This window comes from Teleopsis dalmanni, chromosome 2 (assembly GCF_002237135.1).
Source record: "Teleopsis dalmanni isolate 2A chromosome 2, ASM223713v2, whole genome shotgun sequence".
Taxonomy (NCBI): Eukaryota; Metazoa; Arthropoda; class Insecta; order Diptera; family Diopsidae; genus Teleopsis; species Teleopsis dalmanni.
Window position 1 is genome coordinate 68,957,984 of NC_051847.1, and position 14,696 is coordinate 68,972,679.

At 28.6% G+C, this 14,696-nt stretch overlaps 4 protein-coding genes across 5 annotated transcripts in view; 3 read left to right on the forward strand and 1 right to left on the reverse strand.

Annotated features, from left to right (window-relative positions):
- LOC119674783 (nuclear pore membrane glycoprotein 210-like) overlaps nucleotides 1-6,196 on the reverse strand; it is a 68,192-nt gene extending 61,996 nt beyond the window's left edge. The window contains exons 1-11 of the mRNA XM_038085938.1: nucleotides 5,985-6,196; nucleotides 5,386-5,866; nucleotides 4,869-5,326; nucleotides 4,649-4,805; nucleotides 3,220-4,590; nucleotides 2,757-2,999; nucleotides 2,417-2,694; nucleotides 1,024-1,120; nucleotides 818-950; nucleotides 550-753; nucleotides 382-492 (exon numbers count right to left, since the gene is read on the reverse strand). Of these exons, the coding sequence (XP_037941866.1) occupies nucleotides 382-492; nucleotides 550-753; nucleotides 818-950; nucleotides 1,024-1,120; nucleotides 2,417-2,694; nucleotides 2,757-2,999; nucleotides 3,220-4,590; nucleotides 4,649-4,805; nucleotides 4,869-5,326; nucleotides 5,386-5,866; nucleotides 5,985-6,148 (3,697 nt within the window). The 5' untranslated portion in view covers nucleotides 6,149-6,196. The remainder of the gene's footprint in view (nucleotides 1-381; nucleotides 493-549; nucleotides 754-817; nucleotides 951-1,023; nucleotides 1,121-2,416; nucleotides 2,695-2,756; nucleotides 3,000-3,219; nucleotides 4,591-4,648; nucleotides 4,806-4,868; nucleotides 5,327-5,385; nucleotides 5,867-5,984) is intronic.
- A 2,292-nt stretch (nucleotides 6,197-8,488) lies between these two features.
- Nucleotides 8,489-9,295, forward strand: LOC119681413 (general transcription factor IIH subunit 5-like). Its single transcript, XM_038094597.1, has 2 exons — nucleotides 8,489-8,657; nucleotides 9,090-9,295. The coding sequence occupies exons 1-2, from the start codon at nucleotides 8,623-8,625 to the stop codon at nucleotides 9,268-9,270; spliced, it is 216 nt and encodes a 71-aa protein (XP_037950525.1). The 5' UTR covers nucleotides 8,489-8,622; the 3' UTR covers nucleotides 9,271-9,295.
- A 51-nt stretch (nucleotides 9,296-9,346) lies between these two features.
- Nucleotides 9,347-10,144, forward strand: LOC119681412 (zinc finger HIT domain-containing protein 1-like). Its single transcript, XM_038094596.1, has one exon. It carries the CDS (start codon nucleotides 9,365-9,367, stop codon nucleotides 9,857-9,859), a length of 495 nt encoding a protein of 164 aa, XP_037950524.1. The 5' UTR covers nucleotides 9,347-9,364; the 3' UTR covers nucleotides 9,860-10,144.
- Nucleotides 10,145-12,102: 1,958 nt separating this feature from the next.
- Nucleotides 12,103-14,696, forward strand: part of LOC119677818 (angiogenic factor with G patch and FHA domains 1-like) — a 163,557-nt gene continuing 160,963 nt past the window's right edge. For both annotated transcript variants that reach the window (XM_038089351.1, XM_038089349.1), the window contains exons 1-2: nucleotides 12,103-12,555; nucleotides 12,617-12,737. In XM_038089351.1, coding sequence (XP_037945279.1) covers nucleotides 12,352-12,555; nucleotides 12,617-12,737 — 325 coding nt within the window. In that variant the 5' untranslated portion in view covers nucleotides 12,103-12,351. The remainder of the gene's footprint in view (nucleotides 12,556-12,616; nucleotides 12,738-14,696) is intronic.

A 14,696-nucleotide genomic window follows, 5' to 3' on the forward strand; every position in this document is an offset into this window, starting at 1 on the left:
ACATACGAATTGTTCGAAGTTGTCAAAAAGTTACTAAACAAAATTAAGTGATAATTATCATAGCAAATTATTGACAAGTTAAAATAATTTATTTGTGCTGTGCAATTAAAAAAATGAGAGCAAAATAGTTTAAATTTGCTAAAATCATAATTTGCTTCTAGCTATGATAAATTATGTTAGTTCCGTATCTGTACTTGATTTAAGGCTTTAACAAACAAGCTCATCAGAGAACTTTATATTCTGCGGACATGTTGTGAGCAATGTTTTGTGTATTTATCATCATTGCCGTATCAGGAATGTCCGTAAATAAATGTTAACTTTTTTTCAAACTTTTTTTCATATATATTAAAATTCAACTTAAAAGTTTAATAGTTAACTTACCAGCATCAGTAAATATATTATATATATCAACAACATCTGGCTGATTTGTAGACCAAGTAACTCGCATATTTTCCAAAGTACCCAAAACCATTGGTGATAAGTCGGGCATGCCTTAGAAGAAATTCAAATAGATTAGTATTAATTTCAAATACATACGATATTTCTTACCCCAAACAGTCGCTGGCATAACAGCGCCACTACGTATACGTGTTAAAGGCGTTTTGATTTGCACATTTTCCAGTGGCACAACACTTACATCAACTGTATCGACTGAAATCACAATTTCTTCACTACCAGTATTTGGCATAATGCATTTTCCAGTAATTTGAGTAGCACCCAATTTATGCGCAGTAACCAAAGCAGACTCCATTGCTTAGATTATATTGAAAAATATGTTTTTTAATAACTAATAAATTATTAAATTTAATTATCATACTTATAAGTTTTTCATTGTGTACATAATAGACAATATTAACATCTGGTTGTGGGCCACCTTGATAGTATATTTGTACGCTGGAGCCAACCACAAGCGTTGAATTACGAGGATATAAGCGCAATGGTGGAAAAACCTTAAAAAAATATTTAAATTAATTACATTTTTATATATAATATTTTAATAAATATAAAAAAAAATATTCTCACTTGTATAGTTGCTGGTTCACTAGAGACATTGTATTCATTTATATGGCTATTAAAGACGATTTTAGTTTCACCCAAACTATTTCCAGTAACAATGTATCTAAAATATAATAAAATATGTTTATAATTATATGAGCAATTTGGTAGTATAGTATAGAACGATTTTAATTCTTGATAAGAGATGAAAGGAATTTAAGAATTTATTGATATGTCTATCTTGTAGAGTTTTACACAAGACAATAAAAAAAAAAAAAAAAATAAAATATATTAAAATCAATTTAAAATAGAACTATTATGGAATAAAATTAGAAGAAAAATATTCATTCAACTTTTCAATTTCATCTGAGCGAATCGTGGAGTAACATTAGCATGACTCTTTTCTATATTACGTCACTAGATTGAATTCTATACACAAGAAAGTGTAATATAAAAGCATGCAATAAATAATGTCTTTACAAAAGAATTGTATTGAAATTTAACAATTAAAAAAAATAAATAAAAAATTAATAAATAAATAAATAATTACAATTATATTAATTAATTAAATATTTAACAAAATGGAATAATTAAAAAATATAATTAATTAATTCAATTATTCTACAGCTCGTTTGTGATTTCGTTCTAATATAACACAGCAATCGAATTTGTTAATTAACTTTCACATGAAATTAACAAAACTCCAAGTTCGAAAATACAAGTCAAATAGGGCTTTGGGTCAATAAAGATTGAGCTTCAAATTTCACAATTTACAAGTTCAACCTTCAGTACTTGCAGTATCAAAAAATTATTTACGAAGAATTAAAGGAATAATTCCAAGATCACTGTTGATGGGTATTTGACAATACTCAAAACAACTGTATGGTTTGGTCAACCAAAAATTCAATTAGTTAAAAATAATAAAAAAAATTGTTGCAATTTACCTGGTTGTTTCGTAAAAACCTCTCTATTGAAAACAACAGTTTATATTCAGAATTTATTTTTTTTGGTCAAAACAGACGTTAAAAATCAATAAAATACAAATTATTAATTAATAATTAAAAATAAAAATAAAAAATAATAATATATAATAAAATAATAATAATACAAAATAATAATACATTAATAATAATATATAATAATTTAAAATAATTTTTTACATCTAAATTTACATAATATGATGTCAACATAGGGATTAGATTAGAAATTACCATTGCTAATATGTGCTTATATGTACATATATAAACATGTATATACGTACATATAAGCACCTATTGGCAATGGTAATATCTAACCTAATCCCTAAGCTAACATGCCATTATTTCTAGGACTAGTTATCATATGAATATTTTATTATTTTAAATATTTAAATTTTTTAACACAACAATATTCATTTATATTCTATTTATTGTGATCTTACCTTATTTCTCCTACACCCAAATTCTTTTGATCACCCAATTGTATACTCAATATATTGGAATTAAAAATTTCATCATGCAAGTCATAAATTTCCAAATTATTAGAATCTATGGTAAGTAAATTATCATTTGAGTCATAAAGACGCACTATAGCCTCAACAGTTTTAGTACGCTCAACGCGATCTGGTACGTCGACAACTATGGCACCAATCGATACCACGGAAATCGAAAGCTGAGCTGGATCAGTCATTAAGCAGCGATCAAGCAATTCAAGACGTGTCTAAGATAAATTGTAAGTATTTAATATTAAATATATTTCATTTGAATTTCAGCAACACTTACATGTCCCATACGAAGAGGCGTTAATATGAGTTCTCTTTCTTTAGCGAGAAATTCAATATTTACAATGCCAGTTTCACTCAGAGTAAAATCGTAATAACCGCTACCCTGTGCAATTGGTATATGTTCACGATGCTGTTTAGCCATAAATATACTAACATGATCAGATAAAAACAGTGTACTATTCACAGCCATAAAGCTTATTTCATTTGTTATTGATGGCGTATGAAGTTTTTGAGTTTTATGCTAAAATAAATAAAAATTCAATTAATACCAAAATAAAATAAATATTAAAATAAAAATAAGGTATAGATAGAAGGTATATATATATAGATATAAATAATATTGTTTTAAAAAGTTATGTTACGCTCAGAATATCCAGTTGTATGTTTAGCACATTTCCAATCATAATTAAAACTACATATATTAATTATACATATATACATATATTAATTTTTTAGCTTACATTTGTGGCTGCAAAGACCGGCGTTTCGGCACGTATGTTAAAGTGATTCAGTATGCCTGGTATATAATTTGTAACATCACCACGTATGCGGAAATTTGGCACTGGTTCCGGGAATGTTGTAACAAATAAATCTTTACTAGGTATAGGTACACCTTTAATAAACTCTATTACAGCATTTCGACGATAATGCAATGTTGAATCAGAATGGAAACGTTCATCACCAACAGCGAACTTCCAATCAATAAGCAGCGATGAAATATTCATTAATCTACGGTTTTGCGCATCTTGTACTTCAATTTCTATTTCGAATTTTTCATCGCGATCTTTGAGATGTAGAAGCGAAAGCTTCATTTGCATAGGACACGTTGGACGCAATTTCTCAGTGGCATATAAATTAAGAAAACGTGGAGCAACACAATGTATCTCAGTCAAAATTTTGGAAGTGTAAGGTAGGAAATTCTTTGGTACTAATTTATTAAAAATCTTGAAATCAAGAGTTGTACTACCGATTTTAGTACATAAAATATTATAAGCATATATAGCATTTGAAGACTCAACATCGAGTTCATTGATTTTCGCCACACTCTGATCATATTCAGTCTCCTTGACTAACTCAGCTTCTAATGTAAAAATGCGTTGTTGACCATTCATATAAATAATGTTACGCGACGCACCAATAGGTAAGACAATTTCATTTGATGTAGGATTGAGTATATCAAGTTTGTCGAAAACACTCAGCGTAACTTCTTCTTTCAATAATTTATCCTGAAACTGATATGAGATCTTTAAATGCGTTAAACCTGTTGCTGTTGCCCGCAAATGTATAACTTGACAAACAAGTGTCATATGTTCTTTTTTCCAATCAACGTCTTCTACTTGGAAAATTTTATTACTGAACTCTAAATCAAAATCTATCATATCACATGTGGTAAAGGGCACATAAGTGCCATTAACGAACGTATGAAGAGCTAAATGTATACGAACGAAATCATCTAATGCAGTTTCAAAATTATATTTAACAATTTGTAATTTGACTGGTGGCATGAAAAATATATCCGCTTGTCGTATTATTTTAGGATTCTTTGTTAATGCAACTCTTATGCTACCGCGGCTTCGTAATACAGTGCCTGCATAGTAAGCATCTAAATGTCGCTTTCTATCTGTGTCACGTATAATTGTTGTGGCCAAACCATTCTGTGTAATTTGTATATCACGGGAGTTTTGAGATTGCCAAATATAAAAGCCATCACCACCGTTTGCCTCAAATTGAATTTGTTGAATCTTATTGACCTGTGGATCGAATGGTAAAATTACAGTGCTCGGTACCAGCACTAAGTTGTCATAAATATGCATTTCAGCAACAACGCTTAACTGAAAGTAAATCAAAGTTAATAATACTTAACAAACTAAATAATGAAATTAGTTTAACCTGCTTAAATTGTCCAGAAACAGTTACAGTGCCCTTATGCAATGCTTCACCGTACAAACGACTACCATTAGTATTTTCTTGCTTAATTTCAAAATTTCGACTGCTCAACTCTGATACCACACTATACTTTGAACCAAGTGTTAACTTTTTATCATCACTACAATAAAGTAAAACAAAATTTTACACAACATATACAATATATATATATATTACAATTTACCTTGTGTATAGATCAAAAGCAATTATGTGCATTTCTCCTGCAACGGTTATCCAATTGTTAAAAGGTAAGAGTGTTACACCCAATCTAAAAGGTCTTGCAACAGTAAGTCTTGCACTTGGTGCAGATGATTTTGTTATAGAGTTATCACCAGAGAAGTTGTTGTCAAGTGGAGCATTGCGATCACGTAGCACTACAACGGTACGACCGAGCTTAAGGCCCGTTGCCTTGGCGTCATCTATACTAGCTACCGTATTATCGTCAATTTCCAAATAATACTGATTATTCAAAGAAATTTCTTGTAATTTTCCCATTTTCAGTTGTAAAATACGGAAGTTAATTGTATCGCCAGTTAACATATGAACTTCAGATGGTTCTAATATGATATTCGCCAAAACACTAATAAACACTTCAATTTTGTTCACATGACGGTATTCTTCATGCGGTAGACTAACTGTCACCTTAAAATTTAAAATAAATAAATGAGCAATTTTTATAATGGAATAAATCACTGAATTACCTTAGCAGTGCCAGTATTTATTCCTTCCAGTAATACCATATAGCCTTTCATACGCTGCACTTCAAACTTCTCTAAGGATGATGGCACTTCGTGATATTCACTTTCGCTAAACGATAAGAAACGCAACGCAGGCAGCCAACCTTTACTTTTGCTAGTAATTGAAGAGATTTCCCAATTAAATTCTACACCCTCTAAAGTTGTGAACGCATTGCCTTGAGAATCTTCGGCACGTAATTCAAAAGTTTCTGGCGCCTCCTCCAAGTATAATTGACGTGTCGTTGTGTGTACGCCAAGCTTATCAATAACATCAATAATAACATCACAACGCAATGTGGCATCAGTGGACAATGACTCGGCTAAAACAATCGCTGTGTTTCGCCGACGCTCCCGTGACACCACAGTAACAGTTGCACGATGAGAACATTCCTCGCTATCGTCATAAAGTGGTGTTATCAGTATCAAGTCCTGCCTCGATGAAGTCCTATTTAATTAATAACATAGTAACATTTGTTTAATATTCAAAAATTAAAGCTTTCAAAAGGTTTTAAGGTTATGTAGTTAAGCACCAACAGCCGGCAATAGCAACAACAATTTCTCACCATTTGAAACAGCCTTTTTCAATAACTTCCAATGTAAAATTTATGGATATTTTATCAAATATTGGTAATAGAACACGCGGATAATTTAATTTTGTGCTTTCAACATTGTTTATAGTTATAAAACTAAACAAAAACAATAAAAGAAATACTTTTAATCTGCACATTTCGCGCCTTTCCTTATTCACACCTTCAACGCAAAAAGTCAAATGAAGACTCTCGCAAACAATTTGACAATTAGGGTTGCCAACGTTGCTATAAGCATGGTTTTGAAGTATACATCGAAAGCGTTGACGCGAAATAATCGTTCGTGATTCGCAGCACAATATTCGTTCGAAATTCGCAGCGAATATTCGTTCGTGATTCGCAACAAAATATTCGCTCGAAATTTTCTACGAAACATTCACTTTCTTCCGCATGTTAGTTTTAATGTCTTGTTGAGAGCATAAAATTGGTTATAATATATATTATCATAGTGGTTATGCATATATTCATCGTAATAAAGGCAATATTATATATGCTAAAATAAATACAAAATCATATTTAAATCAAATATTTCATTATCAATGCTTATTTTATATGTTTATTAATATTTTTATAGTTTTCGAAAGCGCAAAATAAATATATATTAAGTTTTTAAATATAATTTGTTTAGTCATTTTTATAATTCAATATATATTATTTTTTATATATATATTATTATTTATATATATTATTATTATTTATTAATTATTCTTAAGCGTATGTTAATACTGAACCGAAACATTATTTAACTAAAATTTGTATTTTCGATTGAAAAAACATTAAAATCACACAATTTCATTAATAAAAATTTTCAAATGAAATTATATTAATATTGAATTAAAAATTAAATAAAATGTCGTGCACAAAATTGACAACATGCTATTTTCATCCATTATGGTTGACATCATCTATTTTAGTTTTTTAAATGATTCACCTTTGCATAAAGGTACATTAAGTGAATGAAATAAGTTTTGGCACTGAGCTATAAATAGTTTTACTTTTTAATAGGTTTTTTTTTAAAAAACTTATATGGCATTTACACAGTCATTTGAAAGTGTTTACATTCGTTGTTTTTCATTTGTTCTAATTTAAAACAGCTGATTTGGCAATGTGCTTGTTAATTTGATTTTTGGTCTGTGCCAAAAAAATGTTGGATGAAGGTAAAAGATATCTTCAAACATTAGAATATAAACTAAAAACTTATTTTTAGTTTCGACTAAATTTTTTGGATTTATTGTGTATTATTAAACCTGAAATACATCAGCTGTTCAATGTCAGTTTTATAATTTTGTAAAAAAAATTATCTAAAATAGTTCATTTCTGTTTTATATCATCATAATTATTTATTTCATATACTCTACCATTTACGAATAATTTCGAGATATATATGAGAAGTAAATATTCGCAGTTTCGTACAGAAAATTCTGTTTATTAAAAAAAAAACATGTGGTGTTGAGCTCGGTCAGAATTACACTTAATATTTCTTACAGAAGAATTGAAAAAAAATTTTCATTGCAATTTAATTGTATATATATTAAATGATAAAAAAAATTTATTAGCCTGTTCAAGCTACACCATTAATTGCAATAATTGTAATATATTTCAATACATGGCATTAAATATGATACACAATAAATATCATGTTATATTATATTAGATTTATTGCCAATAAAAGGCAGTTTTATTTGTATTTTGTTAGAATGAAGCACCGAACATACTTAATAATAATATTAAACAGACCTTAATATTATCAAAACTTCTTTTTGACATTTGCCATATTTGTTTACATTATAATGCAAAAATTATAATTGACAAAATGTAAATCGATGATAATTACTAAACGAATAGTTAAATAAAAAAATTGTAGGTCTAATCAAACATAATACATACTCTAAACAGTAGTTTGGAAATAAATAAGTATGGAAAATTTAATGTGTAGAATTTTACTGTTTATTTGTAGCGCTATCGGATTGAAATTGATATTAATATATATATTGATATATATATATACATATTGATAAAATAATACTATTCACGAAACTATCTAAGTTTAAGCAACTCATATTTATTTAAAATTATAATAAACAACTGCATGAGTTTTTTGTGTCAATATCTTTTCTATTAACTGTCCTATTTTTCTATTATAACAACAATAATAGAACAATAACTGTTCTGTCAATTCTAATCTTGTTGGAATGTGAAGGAAAATATAATCGAAAGAAACTGGAAAAAAATATTTATTCTAGCACATCATATAATATAACCGACAGCAGATTAGTCAGATGCAGAAGTGATTACAATCATAAAAATAACAAAAAAAAGTGTAATAATTTTTATGAGTTTAATAAACGACCTAAGCTCAGTGAAAATCAAAAAACTTATTGATAAAAATTTACAAAATAATATTTACAGAATCCGTTCGGCAACACATTGTGGAAGGTAAACTGATTTACTATTGTGAATATAATTAAATTTGACAGATACGATGAGTGGTTGTTCTTGACGGATTTTTAAGTTATTCTACCAGCTGTATTTTGTTTAAGGGCTACAAACGCTAAGAAATATACAAAATTTATATTATTTTTTGTGGAGTTTTATTTTATATATTTATTTTAAGATGGTAAATGTTATGAAAGGAGTGTTAGTTAAATGGTGAGTGAATATATCATAGTTTTATTAAATCTGCGTAACTTGTAAGAAATGCTTGATATTTGTTTATGTTTTGAATTGTAAACTGTAACAAATAAATGTTACAATAATTTCATATATTTTGTGTATTTCGTTACGCTGATTGCTTAACTTAAGCTTGAATAAAGTATTTACATTAAAATTACCGATGACATGTAAGCAATGAATGTTTTACCATTTGTCTTCCCACCAAATCTTATAGTGGTTTTAGCTCATTGCACCTTGATATGTTTTTGTCTAGGAAATATACGAATCACCTTCGAACCGATTTCTTTTTAAGGTCCTTCTCTGCTACAGCAAAATCTTAGAGGTTTAACATTTGTTTTATGCATTGAAAAATATCATTAAGCATGTGCATTTATTATAAATGTGTCTAATGTATTTGATTTTTTCCAGTGATCCGGCTATGAAACAATTTCTGCTACATTTAGATGAAACTTTATCATTGGGCTGCAAATTCATAATCCAAGACTTAGATGATAATCACCTATTCATATCAACTGAAATCGTCGAAACTCTGCAAGCACGCATTGATGACCTAATGGATCGCATTAATGTATCAGTGCATGATAAGTAAAAAATAAACTCCATAACACCTAACTCCATATACCTTCAATATCCATATCCACAACAAAATTTAATAATAACTTGTAATTAATTTGTCACTCGATATGTCCAACAACAAGTCATTTAACCTCATTACGGAAACAGCAAAACAACGTACTCTATATGCAGCCACATCCAATGCAACACCAAAAACAGCACAGCAAAAGGATTTAGAGGAAGATATATCGAACCACAAGTCAGTTTCCATTATGTCGAAGAAAACTTCTAAGTTGCGAGATAATAATGGAAAACAAAAGAAAAGTAAAAAGCGTAAGAGAGCACACCAAAAACTTCGAATGAACTTTCAACAATTTCTAGATAGCGAAAAACGTTGTTGTAGTGAGTATGCTCTAATTTACATGCAAGCTGCAGCACCAGCTCCAAAGGTTCCACCTCGTAAATATTGTGCTGTGTGTGGCTACTATTCTAATTATACCTGTACTGTGTGCAGCACTCGCTTTTGTAGTGTTCCATGCATGCAGATCCATCAGAACACACGTTGTGCTGCTCCTAACAGCAGCTTTTGCTGTATGAATCAGACAGCAAATTTAGTTGACTAGTATTCATCAAATATGGGAAATGTTTATATATTTTATTTCATTTTATTTTATTTTCTTTTAATTATAAATACTAAAGTCTCAAACTCATATATTGCTCTTGCAAAATGGTAAGTGAACGTAACAAATAATATATATTTTTTAATGTTAATTTTTTCTTGCCGAGAGTGACGCGTCTTTATAACGAAATATATATTTTTTTATTATATTCTTATTTATTTACTTTATGAATCTATAATTACTTCTTGTGTTTATACAAATAAATTTCAAAAAACAATAAAAAATATATTTATATCAAAATAAAACTTACTTGATTTGTTTTACTTGCCTCCATAATTATTGCGGAATTGATAACAAATAATTTTGGAAAATATTTTAAAATTGATTTTCTAATGGAATATGTTATAAGCAGACACTGATGGGCCCGCAAAAGGTGCGTTGATACCTGAGTTTCAAATTGGGCAGACCCGAGTTCGATTCCTGGTAGTTGTAGTTCAAAAAATTATTTACGAAATTAAATACAGAATTATTTCCAAGACACAGCTTAAATAAATAAAAGAACAAAATCATCTTATAAAATACATAATGAGTATTATAAATCTGATATAAAATAAGTTAAAATCTAGCTTTAAGATGGGTACAAAGAATTATATGCAAACAATGTTAGAAAAACAAGGGCAGTTATTTGCTATCCAGTTTAGAAGAGCTGAGGTAATTCAAGAAAGCAGCACATGTTAATTTTTTCAAAAAACCTGTTAATATTAAATAATACCTTTAGTTAAAATTTTTTTAAATCTCTATAAATGGCTTAAAAATTTCCTACCTAAAAATATATCAGTAGGATTAATAGATTTATTAATATTATTAAATAAATAATCTATAATCAGTCATTTTGCATTGGTTCGACTAATGGATGAATGTAAGGCCACATGTGGTTCCTTGATCCTAACACATAACATTATGTATGTTAAATGTCAAAAAATCCACAAAAGTTAATATGAATTTTATAAACTCTAATAATATATAATATAATATATATATAATATAATACATATATAGTATAAAAAATATATATAATATATATATAAATAATATATATAATAATACGAATTTTATAAATATGTTAGTCTTCAACCTACAGTTGAAAACCAAGTTAAAAATCTGATTAGAACAACCAATCAACGCGGTTGTCACTTAATTTGAATTTTATTCACAATAGTAGACAGGTTTAGTTTCCGCAACGTGCTGCCAAACGGATTCGATATATATTACTTCGTCAAAATATTGTTGAACAGTGAAATACAATACAGTAAAAATTATATATTGCGTTGATATTTAATAAATCTAACATAAGAAATAAAAACTGATATATTTAAATGTGAAATCGAAACTTCATTTATAATAAAAAGCATTTGATGTAATAAATATTTTATTCTTATTTGAATCATGATGAAAACAATGTAGTTACTGTTGTAACTTAATAATAAGATAAGATATAAATAATGAGACAATTTAAGATTGCTAATTAGGTAGTGTCATACCAATTGGTTTATTCATATTAAAAGTAGTTTTCGTCAGACTAAAGGCCATGTTATGATTGCAGTTACAGTCATCCAATTCTTTCAATTTGTGGACGTCATGGTTTTGTTTGTTTCGGTTGCAGTCACTACAAGAATACCAAAACTTTAATGCTATGTTGCTAATTTTTATTTTGAAAAATGGAAACTGTTGAACATTTCGGATTTCGATAAAAGGTATACTTTAATTTTTGAACATTTAAAAAATGTAAAATATGTTACATTTAAGCTAGAAGAACATAGAGAGAAAAGTTTACAAAGGTGATTCAAACTATATCGCATTCATAAAGTAAATTTAGTATACTTTGTTAGTTATATATAAAGTAATATTCATATATTCATATTATGTATAATAATTTAATAAGGTTATTTTTGAAATGTTGGTAAGTTAAATGTAAGTAATAGAAAATAAGCGAAAATAGAAAAATTTATAACTCTTTATACAGAAATTATTGAATTTATAAATCCTTTATATAATTCATTACAAATCTTGAAAAATAAAGAAGAATTATTTCATTTTTCATTCTCTAAACGATATATTACATTTTTAAAACACATTCAATTGTATTTCCAGAGTGTACTCAAAATATTAAAATTTGACAAAATATTCAACGTAGCCAGCTAGAATCTGCATTTTGGTTAATTGAAATACATATATTTATTGTATTGCAATTTATCAATAGATATTAATGCCAGCCATCAACTAGAAAATACAAAGAGAACAAATACATACCGTATGATTGAGAGATACAAAATATTTGCCACATCTAGAACTGCAGTGAAAATGACAACTAATCAAAGTTGGCAATGCGGCCAATAAGCAAGCTGACAGCAGATTTTTTGTACGATAGGAAAGTGCATTATTTGTTTTTCAATTATATTATTAAATTTATTATTTTAATGTAATATGTATAATTCATGATGAGTAATACATCAGATTCAGGAGATAGTGTGAATTGTGAAAATAAAACTGTTAGGGAAAGTAATTTTTCAGTTGTGGCATTAGATTCTTTAAAAGAATTCGATCAAGAACAGTTATTTCAATATGTCCAAAAGCTTCAACCGCTCTACTTGAAGTGCAAGAAAAAATTACAAAATTTCAAAAACAGAGCAAAACTTCTGGTAAATAATAATAATTATTTATTTAATATAATATGTGTACTATATTTTATGTTCTCTTAAGGAAAAAACAGTTCAACTTTTGAATGATGATAAAAGCCAAAACGCTGGAGAAAACACAAATGAGGAAAATAAAGACTCCCTAACTCAAACTGAAGACGCGCAAAAAGAACAAAAAGATGTTTGTAAGTAAAACCTTTAAATGTATGACCGAATAATATAGTAAGAATATGATAACAAATAGCAAATCGCATAACTGTAGGAATACTTTAGGGACTTCCTTCGATTATTGTAGTTGTAACCTGTATTTCTGTGTCGGCTGAACTTCAAAAGGAGGTAATGGTCGCTGAGTGGCTTTAGTATGTAAACTCGGTCGATTTTGGATCCGGAACTAAATTTTAACTGTCACTATTCTATATTGAGTTAATTATGTTGCAAGTGTTGCAAATTTTGTTCCAGCAATGTTGTAGAAAGCTACAATCACTGTTCTGAGACAAAATATTGTTTTTTTGCATGAATCTTACATATTACTAACATAATTAAACATGAGTTCAAATTACTGTTGTAATTTTTTACACTGATTTCTAGCAGTGTATATAAGGCAGTGTTATATATTTAGAAAAAAGTCAGTTTATTTGCGACTGTGTTGGGGTTATAATTTTCTGCCACAAATTTTCTGTATATGTCATGTCTTATCCACGTCTTATCCAGAACATAAAACTGGCTATACATCCTAAAATATATATACTAAAATAAAAATGATGGAACAGGGATAAAATTTGCAAGAGCTATCATTAAGATATATTATATTATAAGATAATCATTAGGTACTTGTCAAGATAAAATGCGTGACAGCTCTAAATGATATTAGCGGCTCTCAGAGTATTGTAAAATACGACACTGCAGCAGAATGATTTTAAAGGATGCTGCAGGGCCAACAAATTAGAAAGATGGAATGCAAATCTATCCCTACATAACGACAGCATCGATATTGGAATATCTAACGCAATTTTTATATTAACAAGTAAAAGTTAAGCACGTTGCTATGTACTGATCTCAATTGAGTTCGGACAGTACTTGCAACAAGGGAGTCATCGTTCTGCCTAAAAGCTGTTTAGCGGGGCTTGTTAAGAATTTTGTTTTTGCCAACCTTGGTCTTTAAGATGATATTGCCACTGTAAATTCTTGACCTCACGTTTATATTGTTGTTGTAACCCACTTGGAACTATTTGTGGCTTCTTGGGAGGTGTCGAACGGCACTTGATCGTCGTTGGCAAAGAGTGGCTGTGTACATAGACCTGACAATTCTCTTCTAAGTAGGCATGGTATCAGTCGAGGAGTGTTTATACTTGTAGAAGAAAAAAGAAATACTTTAACACTTCTTCTGTACTAGAATACATGTAGTTAAGAACAGCATTAGGTCCTAAGACAATTATGCTTTTAATTTTCTCAAGGAAGTACACAATATAAGCTTAATCAGATTTTGTGGTTAAAAGATTTGCGAAATGATTTTTAAAGTAATATCACTCAAGGTCTCGCGTCAAGAAGTATTATAACAACGGATCTGTGGAGTTCTAAATGAATTAATGAACTAAACTGCCACAATAACCTAACTCAACCTAAGCTATTAAAGTATTTTTAATATTTATTTTCTTAATAATCATATATTCATTTTTCAAGTATTAGCTATGAATTAAAATTACAGACTTTACATATCTATCTTTGGTTATTCATTAACCGATTAAAGTCTGCCTTAAGTCCGCTCTTACGATTTTGATGAAATTTTAATGTATTTCTATTAGAGATCATAGAAGTTAAATCAAACATTTTTTTGACATCTGGAAATATTCCTGAGATATAGCATAGGTATTTAAATACCTAACGCGTTGGTGTGTTAATTCTTCTATTAATTTTACATAATTTGCATCTCTATTGCATATAGAACACATTAAATTGCCTAATAATGGTGAGGGGTTCTGTGTTTTTCTCATTACCCAATATTTCGCAACAGTTTTGCCAAGCATTTTCCGACATAAAAAAACCATGATTTCAACCTCTGAAAAACTAACGTTAACCAGGTAAAAATTATGCTGTTCTATTTTTATGTTATAGGTTCATCCTTGCCCTTTACTATAAAAAAAAAA